This window comes from Pundamilia nyererei, unplaced genomic scaffold, assembly GCF_000239375.1.
Source record: "Pundamilia nyererei isolate P.nyererei 1_Seehausen unplaced genomic scaffold, PunNye1.0 scaffold00032, whole genome shotgun sequence".
Taxonomy (NCBI): domain Eukaryota; kingdom Metazoa; phylum Chordata; class Actinopteri; order Cichliformes; family Cichlidae; genus Pundamilia; species Pundamilia nyererei.
The window spans coordinates 3,642,252-3,660,574 of record NW_005187433.1 but is presented as its reverse complement, the minus strand read 5'-3'; the positions used below and the strand labels follow the sequence as shown (position 1 = coordinate 3,660,574).

The window sequence follows — 18,323 nt, the reverse complement described above, 5'->3', positions numbered from 1 at the left end:
CAATATTAACCAGTTTAATGTAATTGTGGAATAAAATAATTGAAGATTATAGCTTCTTTACTGTCTTTTGAAACTGAATGTGTTTGTTTTTTGGTTAAAGGACGGAGCCTGTGAATATTATGAGTGCCAATATTTCTGTACCTGATTAACTGCTTTTTAAATGCAAAGTCAGATAAATTTCCACAGCCCAAGGGAATAACATTTAGATGGAATGATAGTCAAACCAAACAAAAGATGCCACTTTGGATTCAATTGTTCCCTGTGGGTCCCTGAATGAGGACCAGGGGGGGAAAAATAATTATCATTTAAAAACAGGCATTTATTCACACTTTTTGAAATTAAAGACAACCCAAAACCCATCAAATAAATGCTAAAATAGATTTAAATTAAAAAGAAAGGACACAGACAAATGTCCAAAGCGTTAAACTGTAATAATAATAATAGTACTGTGCAAAAGTCTTAAGAAACATCACTCCTTTTCAGTCCAGTCCTTAATCATTTTTAGGGGAATGCTTTTTTTAGTTGCTTGCTAAGGCACTCAACACTGACCTGCAAATCAATCAGGTAACCACCAAAAAGGATGAACTAGTACACATAACAGACAACTTTGCTAAATCTATTTTTAGTTTCATCTTTAGGCATTTTGTTACTAGCAGTCTATCACACAAACATCTTTTTTCCCCCCGATTTCTTTAGTTGAATCTATGGAAAATGCCAAAGATAGCACAATTCAACAGACACAAAATCGTTTTTTAAGCCAGCAACGTGATTTCCAAAGACTTTTCATATTCTGGCACTGTGTGCAGTGTGGCCTTCGAAAAGAATCAAAGAAAGAAGTGGAGGACCAAAGAAGAATAAAAGAATAAAACAAACTATCTATTCTATGAATAGTATTTAAAATAGGGAAAAATGCAGCAAAGACCCAACACAGGACCGGAGAGATGTTTCTGATCTGTTTACTGTTCACCAAAGCCTCATCAGAAACGATCTGAAGGGTGTCAAGAAACTGTTCCTCGGGAAGGGAAATGGGGAGGTCTTTTAAGCTTTTGTACAATTTAAATTTTCATCAGAACTATCATCTAAGTTCACTCTTTTGTTACTTATAAACATCTTTCCCATGTTTGTCCTCAACTTTACTTTTTTTTTTTTTTTTTTTAAAGAAACAGACTATTTTGTGGATATTCTGAATAAGTCACAGCAGATCTCTAATCCCCTTCTTGCTCACCTACACCCCGCCTAGAGGACAGAGTCACATTAATTTGTAGTAAAGAAAGGAAAAAAAGAAGAGAAACAGAGCAGTTTATGTCCTCTGCTATGGCTCCTATGTGGCACATGATCCACATAAGGTTATTTCAACCCTTCTTCCATCTTTTGACTCTTGCTCACAGGAGCCCCCGAGCAATGTGACCTCATCATCTGCACCCAGTGGCTGCAGCATTGTGCATCTTTCAACCCAACCAACAAACAATCATCAGCAATTCAATATTTTATCTGTCAAGTCCCAAAACTGTCGGGTTAATGAGCTGGGCCCTTTTAGCAACCCCCCGCTTGCATTGTGCTGCTGGTAATTTGCAGTTATCAAGCGTATGTGTGTGTGCTGTATGTATGTCTCTCCCATGTGTTTCAACCACAGCATCAATATGCAGCAGCACGAACAGTGTGTCCTTGCAACCCTCCGTCATCCCGCCATCTCCATCTCTCACAGCGTCCCCTCTCCCTCTATCTCTCATTACTTCACTCATCTGCAGGCACTGTCACTCCGAGCCCGGGTGGACAGTTGAATGGCTGTTTTGCTAGACAGATGGATGGATGGGTGCAGGGATTGAGCGATAAAGGGAGGAGGGGTGAGAGGATGTTGATGAAGTTCTCCCAAGACAATGTGGAGACAACCAGCAAGGCGAGGTGGCACTGATAAATGTCACTCGAGATAACTGGGTTGATGTGTGAGTTTCCATACTTGTAAATCCTCGTGCTTGAGCTTCCACTCATTCTGTCGTCCCCTTCTAACCCGTCCCTTTTCCTCCTCACGTTTATGCCATGCAAATATTTGCCCCTTTCACGGTCATTATGTGTCATCTAATCTCCTCGGTGTCAAATTCTTCTTCTTGACGTTTACAGCGGTGCCGCCAGCAATACCACCGATGCTTAGAAAGAGCAGGAAAACATGCACAGTTGTTGTTTTTAAATCTTTTCCAATATCCTCTTCAGCAGATTAGCAAGCGCATTAATCCGAAATTTTAAAACAGCATTTAGTGCTGCATATCAAGATGTGTTATTCAGAAGTTAGACAAACAAGATACACTAAATGAATTAGTCCTCAGAGCCAGGATAGTCAGTACTCTAAAATCCTAGTCTTCATATTTAGCTAAACATTTGAATGCTGGTCTTGATATGAGGCCATCTGTGTGATAGCTAAAGCTTGGCCTAAGATGGGTCATTCATCAGAACAATAATCCCAAATGCTGTAGGAACTGTACATTAACAAACGCCTGCAAACCTCGAGGAACTAAAGCGAAGTTGTAAAGATGAATGAGCCAAAGCTCCTCCACAACAAGGAGAAAACGTCATGTACTTCATACACAATTTCATATACTACAGTTCACACATTTAAGTGTTTTTAACCTTCTCTTCTAACATATAGAAAGCCAAGTACTGCCACAAATGCTTTACTCTTTACTTAAAGGCTTTGGTTATTTGAATATAGCACATATAATCAGCACTAAAATAACTAGAACTTTAGAGTCAGTATGTTCTTCACCTTGAAATTAACTCTCCTCAGAATGCAGAGAGTGTGTTTCATGATGCCCTCTTCAATAATTTTTCTAAGTTAGAAATTTGATCCTCTTTTGGCTTCACGTTCACACTAATGCTTCCATTTTATGAGCCAACAAAGTTGGCCAAAAACAGAAGACAGTTTTTTCCTAAGATTTACATCAGCACCAGTATCCTTATTATTTCTTATTGTGCACAATAAGAAATAATAAAGGTGCTTATTCCTGTGATTGTTAGCAAGACAAGGATGCAGCCGGGTAAGAGGGGCTGCAGTTCATAGCTTTAAAAGAAAGAAGAAGAAAAAATACCTTTATAAACAAGAGCAGTTAAATGTTAAGCATGATGGGTTTGACACCAAGAATAAGTATCCAAAGGTTGCCAGGCAACAAATACAACTCCAACCAGTCTGAAGGCTTGGTGATTGCTTGGAGACCAAATTTAGCTCCAGCAAGTAAAGAGCATTCAATGACTATCTATCAAAAGTGACCCCTTGGTCTCTGAACTTTCCTGCCTCTCCGTGCCCGGCCTTGAGCCAAGACAGCCATGTCACTGGAAATGCGAAAGATGCCGTTTCCTTGTCAGAGGGGCATAAAGACAGGGGAAGAAAGAGTGGCAGATGCAGAGAGTGTGAAGAAGGGACGACATGGCACATCAGTGTTTCCTTTGTGTGTGTGGATGCTGAGTGCGAATCGAGCACAGTTCAGGCAGGCTACGAAGTCAAGCTCAGTCCCAGCAGATCGGCTGATCTCAATGGCAGCCCACATCAACGGATGTTCCAAATGCCTTTCTGCACATCCAGTTTCTTATGCAGGGCACACTATTTAAGCTGCTTTAGCCTTCCCACACTTACTGCACATCTGCAATACATCTACACGTCATACTAAATCTCCGACTTAGACAGTATCTGCATCACTGATGCCTGCTCTCCTCTGTTTCTGCTGGTCGTACCGCTGCTTTCCCCAAACTCTAGTTTTTAAAAGTATATACTTGCAAGATGTGCAAATAGTCTTCTCACTACAGGAAGCACTCCCTTTGGTGAGCGGGTAACACACGCAGGAGACCAGCCTCACGACTCCCACTCACTGTCTGTGAATTCGCATGACAATTACGTGCTTAATTCACACATAAGCTACATGGGACATTACACTGATTTTGTACCATAGAGCAGGCAGCACAGCTCCACCATGTAATGTTTAGGAAAGTTCAGGGCTGCTGTGCATGTGTGAAAATGACTCAGGTGTGATATTAGTAATACTAGGCCCATTTCACTGAGCTAGTACCCGGCATTACACTAAAAAATAAAATGGGTACGACAGCATTGTAACCACCTCTATTCACACAGGCAGGTTGCGTTTCTATGTAAATGTAGAAAAGAAAATATAATGCCAACAGTCCCAAGCTCACTTTATAGTTATTAATTACCAGAGAATAACAGATGGGGGTCGGCCTCTCACATGAGGTTGTTGAACATTTAGCTTTTTGCTCACTGAGCTGCCATGAATTAATAATCCAAACTGATGACAATTTATTATTTTTATGAGAAGAAGCCTATTGGCAAGTTTTACTACTGTTTTCAGGTATAATATGAGGCAGTACTCGAAGGACGTGTTAGTACTCTGATCAGGGTGGTGGACAGAATATTTCATGGTTAAGTGGTTGCGGAATAGAAAAGCAGTGGTAAACATCAAGGACCACTCATTAATTTGCAGCGAGTCAACTACACCTCTGAAAGAAAAGAAAATACAGAAGAGGGAGGTCTGTGTAACATATGAGTGTCGAGATGCCCACACATCAGGTCTTCACTTCACTGCGTCTCCCAAGCGTCTGTCAGGACTGCAGAGCCGGATCCCATAGTCTTTTGCTCTTGTGCAGAAAAAAAAAGGCTTTGTCTGAATTGTCTTAATGCTTATGGTGATTACTTTACCCTTTACGCCCCCTCTCTCTGTTTTTCAGACCGCTGAGATCCTCGCATTCCTCCTTCTCTAATGTCAGTAGAAAGTTCATCCCTGAGTGAAGTAATGGAGTTACTCGGGTTGTTTCTGTGTGTGCCTGCGTGTATGTGTATGTTCTCGATGAAAGCTGAAAAATGAAAACCACTCTATTATTCATTTGTGCCTTGAGAGACTGGTGAAGGCTAGGTCAGAGTCTAAGAAAAAAATTCTTTGGCCAATTCCCTTGTTTTCTTCATTATTTTTTGCCCATTTGTTTTCTAAGAAGATTTCTTCGACCTTTGTCACCCCTTGAGGAATCATTTCATAGAATCATTTCATAGATTCCTCAAGGGAAAGCTATTAAAGATGAAGTACTTTATAATAAATAATCAGTGAGTGCAGTGTATGTATTGTTTCTTTAAGGCAAAGTTTATGAAGCTAACCATTTAATTTAAGATGTCTTTGCACTCTCTGGGATTCTCGCTCACTCCCTGCCTCCCTTCCTCTCTTTTCTCACCTCTGACTATTTTATTTCTTCAGACTGTCGGTTGTCAGCTGACGCAGAACTTACCAGCACTGTTGAAGCCACAGCCCAGGAAGAAACCTCTGACCTCTGGTGTTTCTCCCATCAGAGGCTTATGGTCTGCTGTGAATGACTCTGAAACAATAACAGAGAAACTTTGTGATAAAGGTGGGAACAAAATGTTTCTATCCGATTTGTCACAGGAGTCAGTCTCAGCTCCTGTGGTAGCTCGAATAGGATACAGTCCACGTATGACCCAGAATTGGATATGCAGAAGAAAAAGGACTGATAGATGGATATTTGACTACTTTGGCTATTTTATCAGTGTCATCTCTGGCTTCGGGTCATTCCATGCCAAATCATCAAATGTTGAGAAGATTTTATGCTCATCCATCTCCAGTTTGCCTAAAAATTAGAGATGGATATTTTTTTTTGGTATGTCTGAGCATGAATATCTCAAAGACTACAAAAGATGAAAGCCTGAAATTTTCCCGGACCTTTCTTATGAATCAGGGTCTGTAATTTTGAACAGAGAGATTTTAAAAAAAGTCACAGTATTATCTACTCAAGATATGAAGAAAACCCCCCCCCAAAAAAGTCCCTTATGCGAGCACACACTAATAACAAACATCACGTTGCATACATACAAATACTAACATTTTCTGAAGTGTATATAACCCAATTTCACAATAATGCAGAATAAAGCAGGTAGAATACTTTTTAATATGAAATTCCTTGTCACAAATATGAAGAAGGAATCCAAATTTCATGCTGCATTGAGTAAACATGACAAAGTGTAAAACAAAAATATCAGTAAAATAATGTGCTCAGTAACAATAAATATCTGCATATTTTTCATTTTGATACATACTCTACCTACCGTTTCCAGATCTGACGCCCATCAGAGATCTTATAATTCAGGGTAAGCTTAAAATACTAAGAGGCGATAACAATGCAAAGAACCTAACAAGTACTGATGTAAGACTTTTCACATATGAAAATAAATATAGCACAACAATTCAAAGTAGTTAAAACGGGATTAGTAGCCTCTTTCACGTAAGTAGCAATGTAAAGTTGCTGTGTCCACTTGTGATCTGTATTCCAATGCAAGACCCTAACCCCCTAACCCAACCCCAATCCTAATGCCACAGTTGCTACAGGCAAGCAGGAATCAGGCAGTTGACTTCCAGACTGAATCCTGCAAGAATCGGACGAGACTAACTACTGATATTTTTGTCTTTGTGATACAACTTGTCATATTTTCTCAATCCATTGTGAAAGTTAATTGAAAATAGCACTTTATGACCATGAATTCGTGTTAATCTATTCAAAATGTTTCATTTTGCATTATTCTGAAACTCGACTATAAACCATTCAGAATTCTAGTTTCCTTTTGCAATGTTTTATTAGTGTTTGCGCAAATATGGTATTTTACAGGGCAGCTTGATTTTGTGTTTCATATTTTAAATAGTCATGTTTGATATATCTATCCAAAATCTCACATCCTGATTCATTTTTACAAAACGAAAGGCCAGTGAAAAATTCAGGCTTTTGTCTTTAGTAGTTTTTAAAATATTCATGATCAAACATGGCAGCAGATCTTCCACAAATTAGATGATTTAAAGATGTGATGTCTTCAGTCTTATCACGATATCAGCAGTCTGAGCGCCGAATCATCTGACATGTTAGCGGATATAATAAGAAATGGGTCTCTATATTCGGTGGACAATCTGACAGTACAGGATGTGTTCGTTTTGCACAAGATATAAAAGTGTGGGGAGGAATTGTGACAAGGCTAAGGCTCAGAACTTTTCATTTTAGTTGGCAAGCCACCATTTATCATTTAGGTTTGGTCAGGCTTGGTCCTCTGAGACTTTAGAACAGCTGTGTGCAACACTGAAACTTAGCGAGCCGTTTGTGGTCAGTAAATGCCTCCTAACCATAACGGCAGGCTGGCTGTTCATTAAACCGTAATGTCTCCTTTTCTATTTCCACTTACGTTAAAAACCACAGATTGGATGGGTGGTTTTGGAGAGCTGGAAGTTGTTTAAAGGCAACTTTAGCAAAGTTCTGCAATGCAATAATAACTTTTTCAAAAATCCAATACACGCAAACTTTAAAACTAACAATGTCTTATGTAACAGAGAAATTGCAGCAGATACATTAAGATATCAGTACTTTTATTACTCAACTGAACCAAGCCGAAAGAGATATTTTCTCTTACATACCTACAAACACATGCGTGTGAATACGTCTTTTAGCAACATTAGACTAACTGCTGAATATTCCAAAAGAAAACACCGTAAACCTTTAACTCAATTTTCCATACTTCTGTCTATATAAATAAGTCTCTCTGAGTGGTGAATTGCACATACTGATGGAACTCATAATATTCGATTTATATTTGAAATTTCTCCTTCATTTAGCCTGCTGTATCCTCATGGAAATGCCAAAGGTGCCTTAGTAACTTCTCATTTCTCGTTAGTAACATTTTCTCACTCTGAAAATGTTTTGTTTAACGCAGCAAGCTTATCCAGTAAACATAAAATGAACTTAAAGCCAAGGGCACAGATAAGAAGAACAGACAGCTTTTCAGACTTCTATCTTTATTTTTTCTTCCATCATTTCGTCTTTATTTCATCTCTGTAAAATTTATGTTATCAATTATTATTTCCCTTTAACATTTTCTTTTTTGTATGTTTGCTTTTTGTCAAAGTTCCTTCTAAATGTCTTTTGTACTTTCATTTTATCACTCTGTTTTACTTTTCTATCCTCACAAAATCTTTCTGATCATTATTCCAAACTGCTGCTCCAGGCTAAAATAATGAAAAAACTCAAATCAGAAACCACGAAGCATGGCTACAGACCAGCTGACATAACCAGCTGGGCAATGTGATATTACCTGCACAGGAAGTCAGGCTCGAGCTAATCAAACTATCTCCTCTGCAAACATGGCATACAGCTCGCTAGTTTACATATTCATGGGCAACCACAGTATGCATCCAAAGTGTTGTGAAAGTTGCTTGTTTGCTGCTGTAATGCATAAGGATTTGTAGGGAAAGGCATGGAGGAATTGCTCAAAGATTAATGCTTCTTTTGAACTAGTGCTTGTATGTGTGCATGATTGCATTTTTCCTGTGGGGATATATATGTCCGCTTACACATAGTCACAAATAGATGACCTGCTTTGTTTTTAGGGACATAACTCCCTGTAATGTTAAACACATATCTACATCTTAGCATGTAGACTTTAAGTTTAAGATTAGTGGAAGGGTTAATGTTAGGAGGTTGCAGATAGAGTAAGTCTCCAGGAAACGACCTCAGTAAATGTAATTCCCCATGAGGTGATGGGAACACAACTGAGCATGTGTATGTGTGTGTGTGTGTGTGTGTGTGTGTGTGTGTACCTGGTCCACAGACAGTGGACTTAATGCCAGTCTGTTCCAGAGCAGGAACTCTGTTGACTGCACCCTCAATATGTTGCATAAAGACATCCCAGTCCAGATCGAACAGGCTGAAGGCGAACTTATCAGACACCTGGGAAATATTGAAAAAAATAAATAAAAAAAATAAAGGCACACTGATAATAAATGACTGGCTTACTTCCAATAACCTTGAGTAACCTTAAAATAGCAGCACACATTTACTTTCTCTCTTTTACCCCTAAAACACACCAATTTTGAAACTAATTTTCACACTGAAAATGAGTTCTGTTTGAGGAAGACACCAAATCACATAAATAGGGACCACATCTAATTAGAAAAATTGAATTGAAGATTTTTGAGAAAATGCAAATGAGCAGTAAAACGAGCACTGAATAATGGTGCATTTTAATATTTTTCCTTTTCTTTGTGTGTCTTTGTAGGCTACAGTCAGCACTACTACTGTGATGTTCAATGCTGATGTACCACCGCAGTGCCAGTGTCAAAAATACTGCTGTGCTCTTTTATCCTCTTCATATGTGACTGGAGGAAGCAAGGCTGCAGCCACAACACATCCTGTAGCATCTGTTAAATCAACTCTTCCTCACCACAGAAACATCTGTCAAATCAGCCCTTCCTCTCATCTCAGTATCTTGTCCAAGCTTTAATTTGCTCCAATCTGGAGTTCTGTAACTCCCTCCTTTTCAGCCACACCAAAATCCAGCCTTTAACTCCTACAACTAATGGCCAGCAGCACAGACGACCCCCCGCCCCCCACCTTCCCATCAAACACTAATCTGGCTGACTCAGGGCACTCAAAGTGGAAAGTCCAGCACACCAGAGCTGTCCAGCAATTTTATCAGTCACGTATTTCTCTCTCAATTCCTGCCCTGATTCACTCTTTCATCTACTTTTACTTTACTTTCCTCAATTTTTTTAATTATGTAACAGACATGCCTAAACAAAAACAAAACAAGAACACTGGATAACAATATCAACCCGTTTTTATAAATGTTGAACATAAGTGATTAAGTTAGATAGATGGTTATGGTCTACAGTCAAGTACAGAGGACGTACTGAAGGAAATTCCTTTGGCTTCACAATTACCATCTGCTGTGACACTCTCAGCTTCGATTAAGACTTTAATGTCATATGGATGCCTAAGCTGACAGTAGCTGCTTTCATGTGAACAAAGAGTTCTGCACTATTACCGGGCATTGACACTCAACTGGGGTATCTGAGAAGCAGATACCTTTGTCCTAGGCACCACACTTCTCCCAATCCTTCCCAAGCCATCAATCTAGCTCATCTTCAATCACTCCGCTTCTTCTATTCTCCACGTCTCCTTGCTAATTCTCCTTTTGGTATCTATTCTTTCTTCTTCCACTTGCTTTAAGACATCAAAGCTGCTGCAGAACGAGAACAAAGAAGCTGCTTCCGCTCAAAGAAATCCTCTAATATGTAAAAACCACTGAGGAATCTGCAGACAGGCAGCCAGCCAGAAGGACAGAAAGCCAGGAAGTTAGGTTGACAGGCAAAAAGATATTATCGGTGACCTGCAGAAAACGTCTAATGGCTTTCATTACTTCTGAATAGTATAAAAGACCAAAGTCTTAAAGAAAAAAAACAGGCATAAATCAAGAAGGAATGCATGACGAGTGAAAAGTTTTAAGTATCTAATGCATAAATGCATGCCACCAAACCTCCTGCCAGCCAACAAACTGCTCTAAAAACCTGTCCTTGAGAGAAAGTACAAATCCATTAAGACCAAGACCACCTGTCAGTTCAAAGGCTCTTAAAAAGATCAATCTCCAAAGTCAAACTCTCTCTAAAGTCGGTCTTTGCATGGAACATGCAACTGCTTGCACAATGACTTTTTCTAGTTGCCAAAGTGTTGTTCGAATAATTAGTCTTCAGAGCCTTCAGTTCCTTTTACAGATGTACTTTGGTTTTAATGTTCCAATAAAACAAATTTCACCCCAAGCGGAGCTAAAAATACAATGTTTGTCAGGGGTTGTGCTAAAAGAATGAGTATGAGGTAATTAAAATCCAATAGACTTATCCCCTCTTGAGCACTGTGCTCATCACTGTGCACATTAGAAATAAAATATATGTGGAGTGTGGGCAATAAGACTTGCAACAGTTTTATTAATGGATACAAATATAGGACTAGTTTTTTTCCTTTCTAAGTATAGTTTTCTGTATAAACTTTCTAGAGAAAAATAAACTTTCCAAAAGTGTCAGCGTTTGATCCCTTTTTTGTTTCATTATTTGCATCAAGGTTAATAAACTTCGCCTTCGCGTAAGTGACATGAAGGCACTGGATTTGATGAAATCATCCAACAAAAGCCAAAGATTCCAACAGAACTTGGGGGGGGAAAGGGAATCCTGTTCTTTCCCTACTAGGTATACTATACCTACTCCTGTGCCTCCAGAAGCATCATAAACACAGTTTGTTGCGCTTTCCTTTATAATGGCTACTCAAGTTTTTATACTTAAAGTCCAACATTTGTAGCTTTGTGTCTTTACAGAAAGATGATAAGAGAATTGATATTTGTCTGTCATATTAAAAACCTATAAAGTCGACCCAGTAGGCTGTAGGAATATTTAAACAGAACCAGATTAGTGGCTTACTGTTGTTCTGTATTCAGGCTAAGCACACATAAACATCCTGAATCCAGCTTCCTATAGACAAACAACTAAAACATAAAAAAATAGGATACATATATTAAAACCAAGTCTGAGCATCCTGCAAACTATGGGAGAAATAGCAAAATTGGAGTGTAAAAAGATGTGATCATAAAGAATGGAAGAAAACTGCTAACTGTTCTTATAGTATCTCCGTCTTAATGCTAAGCTATGCAGGATGGTCACAAACTATCAGTCGTTATATCAGTTTTTTGGAATAAAACAAATAACAATTTCCCCAGAATGTTAAATATTTTTTACAGTTTTCCTTTAAAATTAACACACACACACACACACACACACACACACACAGTTTTGACTGCTGTTATGAATACAGTTTGACCTCCAAACTAATACAGCAGAAAGTAATAGACAAGGTAAATAAGAGATGAGGTCAAAATGACACATGAGAAGTATATAAACTGGATGAGTTTATTCAGCTTCCTAATTAAAGTATTTGATTTTTTTTGTCGAGCAAAGCTAAATCTTTTATCACAGCACTCACTGAAACGAATAGAAAGAGAATCTGACAATTAACCTCAGGATGACATTCAAGCTTACCTCATCCCAGAAGATGGGGTTTCTTTCATAACCGCCCACAGACAGAGCGTCACCTTGAAGGCGCAGGTACACTGACGCATCATGGTCCCTGACATTTGGCATGTTCTGGGAAGATGAAAGTGAACGGATCAAAACACGAAGGAATGAGTACACAATCAGTTAAGGACGGTTTTTATGAAAAAAAAAAAAGTAATTTTATTACCAAATAGTTGTTTAAATTCTCCAAGTTCATAAAAATCTACAAAGCCAGGGCCTCAAAAGTTATCTAAAAAATTCCTAACTGTAACAGCTAATTCAAATATTCCATCCATTGAGTGAATTTCACATCCAATTCAGGGTCACAAGAGCTCAGGGATGGATGGGATAGGCTCCAGAGACTGAAATCCCAAAGGCTGTCTAAAGCAGAGGTCTCCAACCTTTTTTGCGCCACGGACCGGTTTATGCCCGACAATATTTCCACGGACCGGACTTTAAGGTGTCGCGGATAAATACAACAAAATAAAACTAGTACCGGTACCGAAAAAAAGAAGATTTATTCATAACACACGTGAAAAGACCCAGGAAAACCAAGTTAACGATAAAAACGATAACAAAATAACGCTGAAAACCCTGAAAACCATACATTTCACACCTGAGCCTCAACTCTCATGGCCCGGTACCAAACTCACGGACCAGTATCGGTCCAAGGCCCGGGGGTTGGGGACCGCTGGTCTAAAGCTATTCATAAAAATTTTAAATTGCTAATAATTTCTTTATGTTCTAAAGGAAAATGGAAAACAGGTGCAGTGACTTATTGAAACATGGACAAGAGTGAGTTTCCTTGTCATTCTAAAAAACACGAAGCTGCTGCCACAATCTTTCCAGTTGATACTGCATGGTGGATTCAAGTGCAATTATAATTCCATACATTTTGACAACATCCCCAATACCATTCGCTGAAATGCGAGCCTCCAATTTGTTTTAGAGATGGATGTAGACACTTACTTTTGTCTCTCTGTCCTGACTTCTTCTGTACCTGCTGACAGCAATTTGTCATCGCTCCATAAGCTCTGTTGCCTCTGATTTTTGGTCATGCTCCTGTTTAATTTGGCATACCTCAACCTTTTCTCCTATATTTCCCTTCTTTAACAATGGCTTCTTGACAGCCAAACTTCCACTGAGACCATCACTGATGAGGCTTCGGTGAACTAAAGGGTTAGATGCATCTCTCAGGTCCTGTGTCAAGTCTTTGCTGGATATTTCCTACTTCTTAAGTACATGACTTTCAGATACTGCTCATCTCCTGTAGATAGTATTGGCCTCTTCTTCACCAATTTTTAAGAATACACTGCACATTATGTCAGCATTTGCCAGGTTTTCAGCTAATAGCTTTTTGGGAATCACCTTGTTGGTGCCAAAAATACAGTTTAATTCCTATCAAAATGTTATCTTTGGCATTTTTATTGATTTTATGACCTCATGTGTTCTTGCAACAGGCTGCTAGGAACAAAGCACCTAAAGATACAATTTAAAATGTGTCTTTGCTAAGTTGTCTAATATATGTGGACACAATACTGGTTAATCCCTAGAGTTTGATACCTTTTTAATGCTTGAGTGATTAAGTGGGTTCAGTTGGTTAAGTGGATTAAAAAAGAAGAAAAAAAATCTGGAAATAGTCAGATAAAAGGACTGGATTAAAAAAAGAATGAAAAACCAGTCAAGATTTTTTTTTTAAATGTTTAAAAATCCTACCTTAAATAATTATAATAAAATCTGGTTCCTTGGAAGCTGAATATAAAGACAAGTGCACTTTTGTTTAGTGCTACATTTTTATAAGACGTTAAGAGCTGTACAAAAGGGGCATCACAACATGGGACTAAAAAACAGCCTTAAAAATGTTTACAGCAGCAGTCGTCCATACAATGACTTATCTTAATAAACCAAAGCATTTCTTTATGCATCACAGCATCGTGTCTAATATACCATGTAATCATTTCATTGTGTTCTAATAAATATTTATGCAAAAATGTTCAATAAATAGTTACATTTTAGGTATGTTGTCTCATCTGTATTCCCGTCACTATGGAGGTCTTTTCTACCCACCAACTGGTTTTCCGGGTAAAACCAAAATACCAGCGAACAAGCTGACATTTTAAAAACCGCTCACTCCAAATAACAAAAGCCAAACTGCTCATTTCCCCTCTCTTGTGCACTGGGTGCAGCTGCCAGCTTCCTTCATGTGATCAATACTAAACATTGCACTGCCTTCTGTCCTTCATGTATTCACACAATCTGGTATGGTTTCTTTTCCCCTTACTTTAAAGCCACCACAGCCTCCCAGGAGGTTACATGTCACACAAAGGCACACAGATGACATGAAATGTTTGACCTGACAAGTTGCACACTCTGGTGGGAACAGATTTCCTGACATCCAAGTGTGCGAGTGTGTCATTTTGTGTGTGGGCTGACGTCTGTGAACGTGATGTAGCAGTAATGCTGGTTAAGCTCCTCTTAAACTACATAATACAGGGGAGCTGACAGACCGCCTACAACCACCAGCCTCGAGAAGATGAGCACAGTCATGCATGTGTACCCTAATTTCATCTAACAGTCGTAAGACTCGCAATCACAGAGATACAGTGAATCATGTGAACATCTGTTATAAAGTATACACACACAGGGGCTTCCCCAGTAGATGCAGGTTCACATATCATCCCATTAATATAAAGATACACACAAATTATTCTGTTTACTTCTCTATTACAAATTATTGCAAACAATAAAACAACAGTCTGGGCCATCGCAGGCTGAAAATCTGTTTGGTCATAGTGCCCCCTACTGGTTATATAACCTTAATGCAGACAGAATTACCCTCCTCCACCTTGAAAAACTGTTTATAAATTAGCCATTAAATACACACCATCGTGCAACAGTTGGCCACCAAGTAGCAGTGAAACAATACCATAATATGTCTGGTATTTATGAAAGGAAATGAGTTATTTGAAACATTCGCCCGCTTTTGGCAAACAATCTGTTGTTTTTCACGTCAACTCTCATGAGAGTACGTCGCTGTGGTAACTAACCCCTGGGGGAAACACTGTACAGCATACATCTTTAATGACTTCAAAGAAGGAAAGAGAACTTGGTGCACACGTTTGAATTTAGTTTGGATGTTCTCTAATCTTCTGCTCTTGCTCTTGACGAAGGCGGTCGCACTTTTCTCCTCTCCTCCTCTCCCTTAGCTTCCCTGCTTAGCCTCTTATGTCCTTGTCTAGTCTCGTGTTTTTTGTATTACTTTTCCCTGGAACACTCTCTCACAGTCTGTTCTCTAAAACCTAAAAGAGGAATTATGGATTGGATCAACTGGTCCCTAAATGCAATTGACACCCCTTTCTCAACGAGAAGTTTGGGCTTGGGTGAGCCTGAGTGCTGAAGATATCTACCTACAGTATTCGGAACCATGGTAACAGGGTTCTGGCGGATCGGAGCTGGCTTGGCCCTGACTTATCGAAGAATTAAGATCAAACTGATCTCCCTGTTGGAGCTCAGTCTGGGGGGAGTTATTTTTTTCTCCTTATCTTTCCTCATGTGGTGCATTTTCCCATTGTTATACCTCTCTGACCTGTCTTCCCCATGTGATGTTTTGTGTAATGTATGTATGGTCGGAGGGTAAGATGGTGCCGCCATTGCGTGCAATAGGTCGGCAGCCTTATGAAATTTCCCCTTGTGGGACTAATAAAAGGTATATCAATTCAATTCAATTCAATAATCCACACGGTAAAAAATACACATACATTTACTTAAATCTTTTAATAAGTGGCGCTGAAGGTTTGACAATATCTTTTAACTTGACAAGGCCAGCACTCACCGCTCTTTCTTGGTCGGCATTCTCTAAGTTCTCAGATTGACTTCACTGTGGACAGTGAGCTGGTGTTCCAGCAGTTTCCAGTTCACGACAGGGTTCCTGGGTTGTTCCTAAACACCCTTACCAATTTTTTTTTTACCTGAGGATGACAGCTTGGGTCTTATTCTAGGCCTCAGTGACACATGAGAAAAACCTTTTACTTATGTACAAGTTGTGTTACTCTACAATTCTCTTTAGATCTTCACTGAGTTCCTTGGACTTTCCCATTATTTTGGGTATTAGTCAAACAAGTGAGTGCTGTCAAACAAATCCACTTTATGCTGGTAAAGAGAAACTAACTTTTATAGTCAATCATGATCACTAATGAGAAGTTAATAGACCTTGGCCTCCTCAAGTTAAACGACATTGTAGAACCCTCAGCACCACTTCTTAAAAGATTTAAGCGAGTGGATGCAAATATTTGAGCCTATATCCATACTTTACTGTGTGTGCATTAGAGAAAATGCTAAATAGATTTAAACTTATGCACCTACTCTATTCTATAGTTGCTCTCACACTGTTACACAACACCAGGGCTGTAGCTGAAAGAATACAAATTAAAGTATCCTAAACACATTAACTATTAATTTAACAGAGTAACAATTATAATCTATCAGCTTTTCTCATGTTTTAATGACAGAGAACTGATATCCTGTGACCAAAAACACTGACTGTAAGTAACAGTCAGTGTTTTTGGTCACTTTCCTTTCTGGGTTCACAGAGATTAAACTTTATCAGTGTAGTAGATCATTTCCAGAAATACAGATTAGGGCACTTAAAACACACAAACACACACAGTGCCTTTCCTCTCTGCACTGCAGCAGCTTTGTTGCTTACAGCCTGTACCATGCGTTTTACTTCTTCATACAGTATTTTGCTAAAATCGTAGTTTTCTCTTTCTGCTGCCAGCAGACCTGTCCATGTTTATGATTGGTCAGACGCCCCTTTCATATGAACACAATCCTAGCTAGACTCCAAAACCCTGGTTTAACTTTTCAAGTTGATAAACAGCTTTGTGTGCCCACTTATCCTGATTGCTTCACTATAATGTTGGCAAAGCCAAATAAAACAAAGCCGGGCATGTTGAACTTTCTTCATGATTCCCCCGGAGAAGATTTGGTAAACCTATTAAAATCACAGTAACTTGCTTTGTAAAAAGGAAACTCACAAACAAATTTTTAAAAATGTATTAAAATGAAACACCTCTTTTATTCAATGATGTCTTAGTAACACAACATTGTCAAATGCAGAATTTACTGCAAATAAGTTAAAAATGTAAACAAAACGTTAACTTTATATTTTGTAATATCATTCGGGACGTGGTTTTAGGAGGTAGAACGGGTTGTCATTTTTCATACATCTTTACAATTTTTGTTTGTCATTTTGAATATTTATGATGTAAATCTGCAATGCTGGGACTTTAAGAGGTATCCATCCTCGACTGCTTTTATGGACTTCTTCAATCCTTTTTTGCCCTCCTGCTGAAGATTTTTTTAGGAAAGTCTTCCTCATTTAATCAAATGGTCTAAAGGCACGAAGGGATCTATAGGCTCGTAAAGCCTCTTGAGGCAATTTCTGACATTAGCTGATAGCACTGACTCCAGGAACGGTGGTCATACCTGTATGCCCTCGATTCTCTCTGTTACCACATAGGCATGATGCATAGCAATGAGAGGGACCTTGACTCCGGCCATTTCTCCCAGCTTGGTGGCCCACACACCTGCGGTAACACAGAAAGGCAAAAATGTCATAAGCGTGTTACCTTTAACACCAAACAAATATCCTTAAAAAGTGTATGGATTTTCCTTTGCTCATTGCAATTTCACTTATTTGTCATCTTTGAAAAAGAAAGCCAGCAAACCTGCACAGTTCACCACACAAGGTGTCTCAATGGTTCCGTGTTGTGTCTCCACTGCCTTTACCCTCTTCACACCAATATCATCAGTTCGCACTTGAATGCCAGTTACAGGACAGTTTTCGATCACCTGATTTAAGGAATGGAAAATTGAAATGCTGTATGCACTTTTTTCCATGCAAGTACAATGCACAGGGAATCAGTCGAGTAATATTACAGACGTTTAGATGTCCGACTGGAGAAGCCTCGTATTTACTTATTACTACAGAGGAAAAGTAACGGAACATGTGAGTCATTTGTGCAAAGCTTAAGAATGTAGTGTAGTAGTTGGGCTGTTCACAATACAAAGACATGCTAAGTCAAAACTAATGTGTGTACACACACACACACACACACACACACACACACACACACACAGAAATCTATGGGTAGAAACAGAATAAAGCTGGCCATCAACTAAAGAGGCATTTAGCAGATCAGTAGACATTACCGTGGCTCCTCGGGCAGTGGCTGCCCTGGTCAAGGTTGTGCAGGTACCTGCAGGGTCCATGGTGCCGTCTTTTGGAACATACAGTGTTCCGTAAAGATCATCGACATTCATCAGAGGATACAGGTCCTTCGTCTCAGCCGGTGAAAGGACATGGGACTCAATACCATAAACTTTGCCCAGCTAGAAAAAAGAAAATGG

The 18,323-nt window shown here is 39.1% G+C and overlaps 1 protein-coding gene across 1 annotated transcript in view; it reads right to left on the bottom strand.

Moving 5' to 3' along the window:
- The window catches only part of sardh (sarcosine dehydrogenase), a 38,757-nt gene that overhangs the window by 16,653 nt on the left and 3,781 nt on the right, over positions 1–18,323 (bottom strand). The window contains exons 5-10 of the mRNA XM_013909872.1: positions 18,126–18,305; positions 17,642–17,765; positions 17,400–17,500; positions 11,898–12,002; positions 8,634–8,763; positions 5,275–5,361 (exon numbers count right to left, since the gene is read on the bottom strand). Coding sequence (XP_013765326.1) covers positions 5,275–5,361; positions 8,634–8,763; positions 11,898–12,002; positions 17,400–17,500; positions 17,642–17,765; positions 18,126–18,305 — 727 coding nt within the window. The remainder of the gene's footprint in view (positions 1–5,274; positions 5,362–8,633; positions 8,764–11,897; positions 12,003–17,399; positions 17,501–17,641; positions 17,766–18,125; positions 18,306–18,323) is intronic.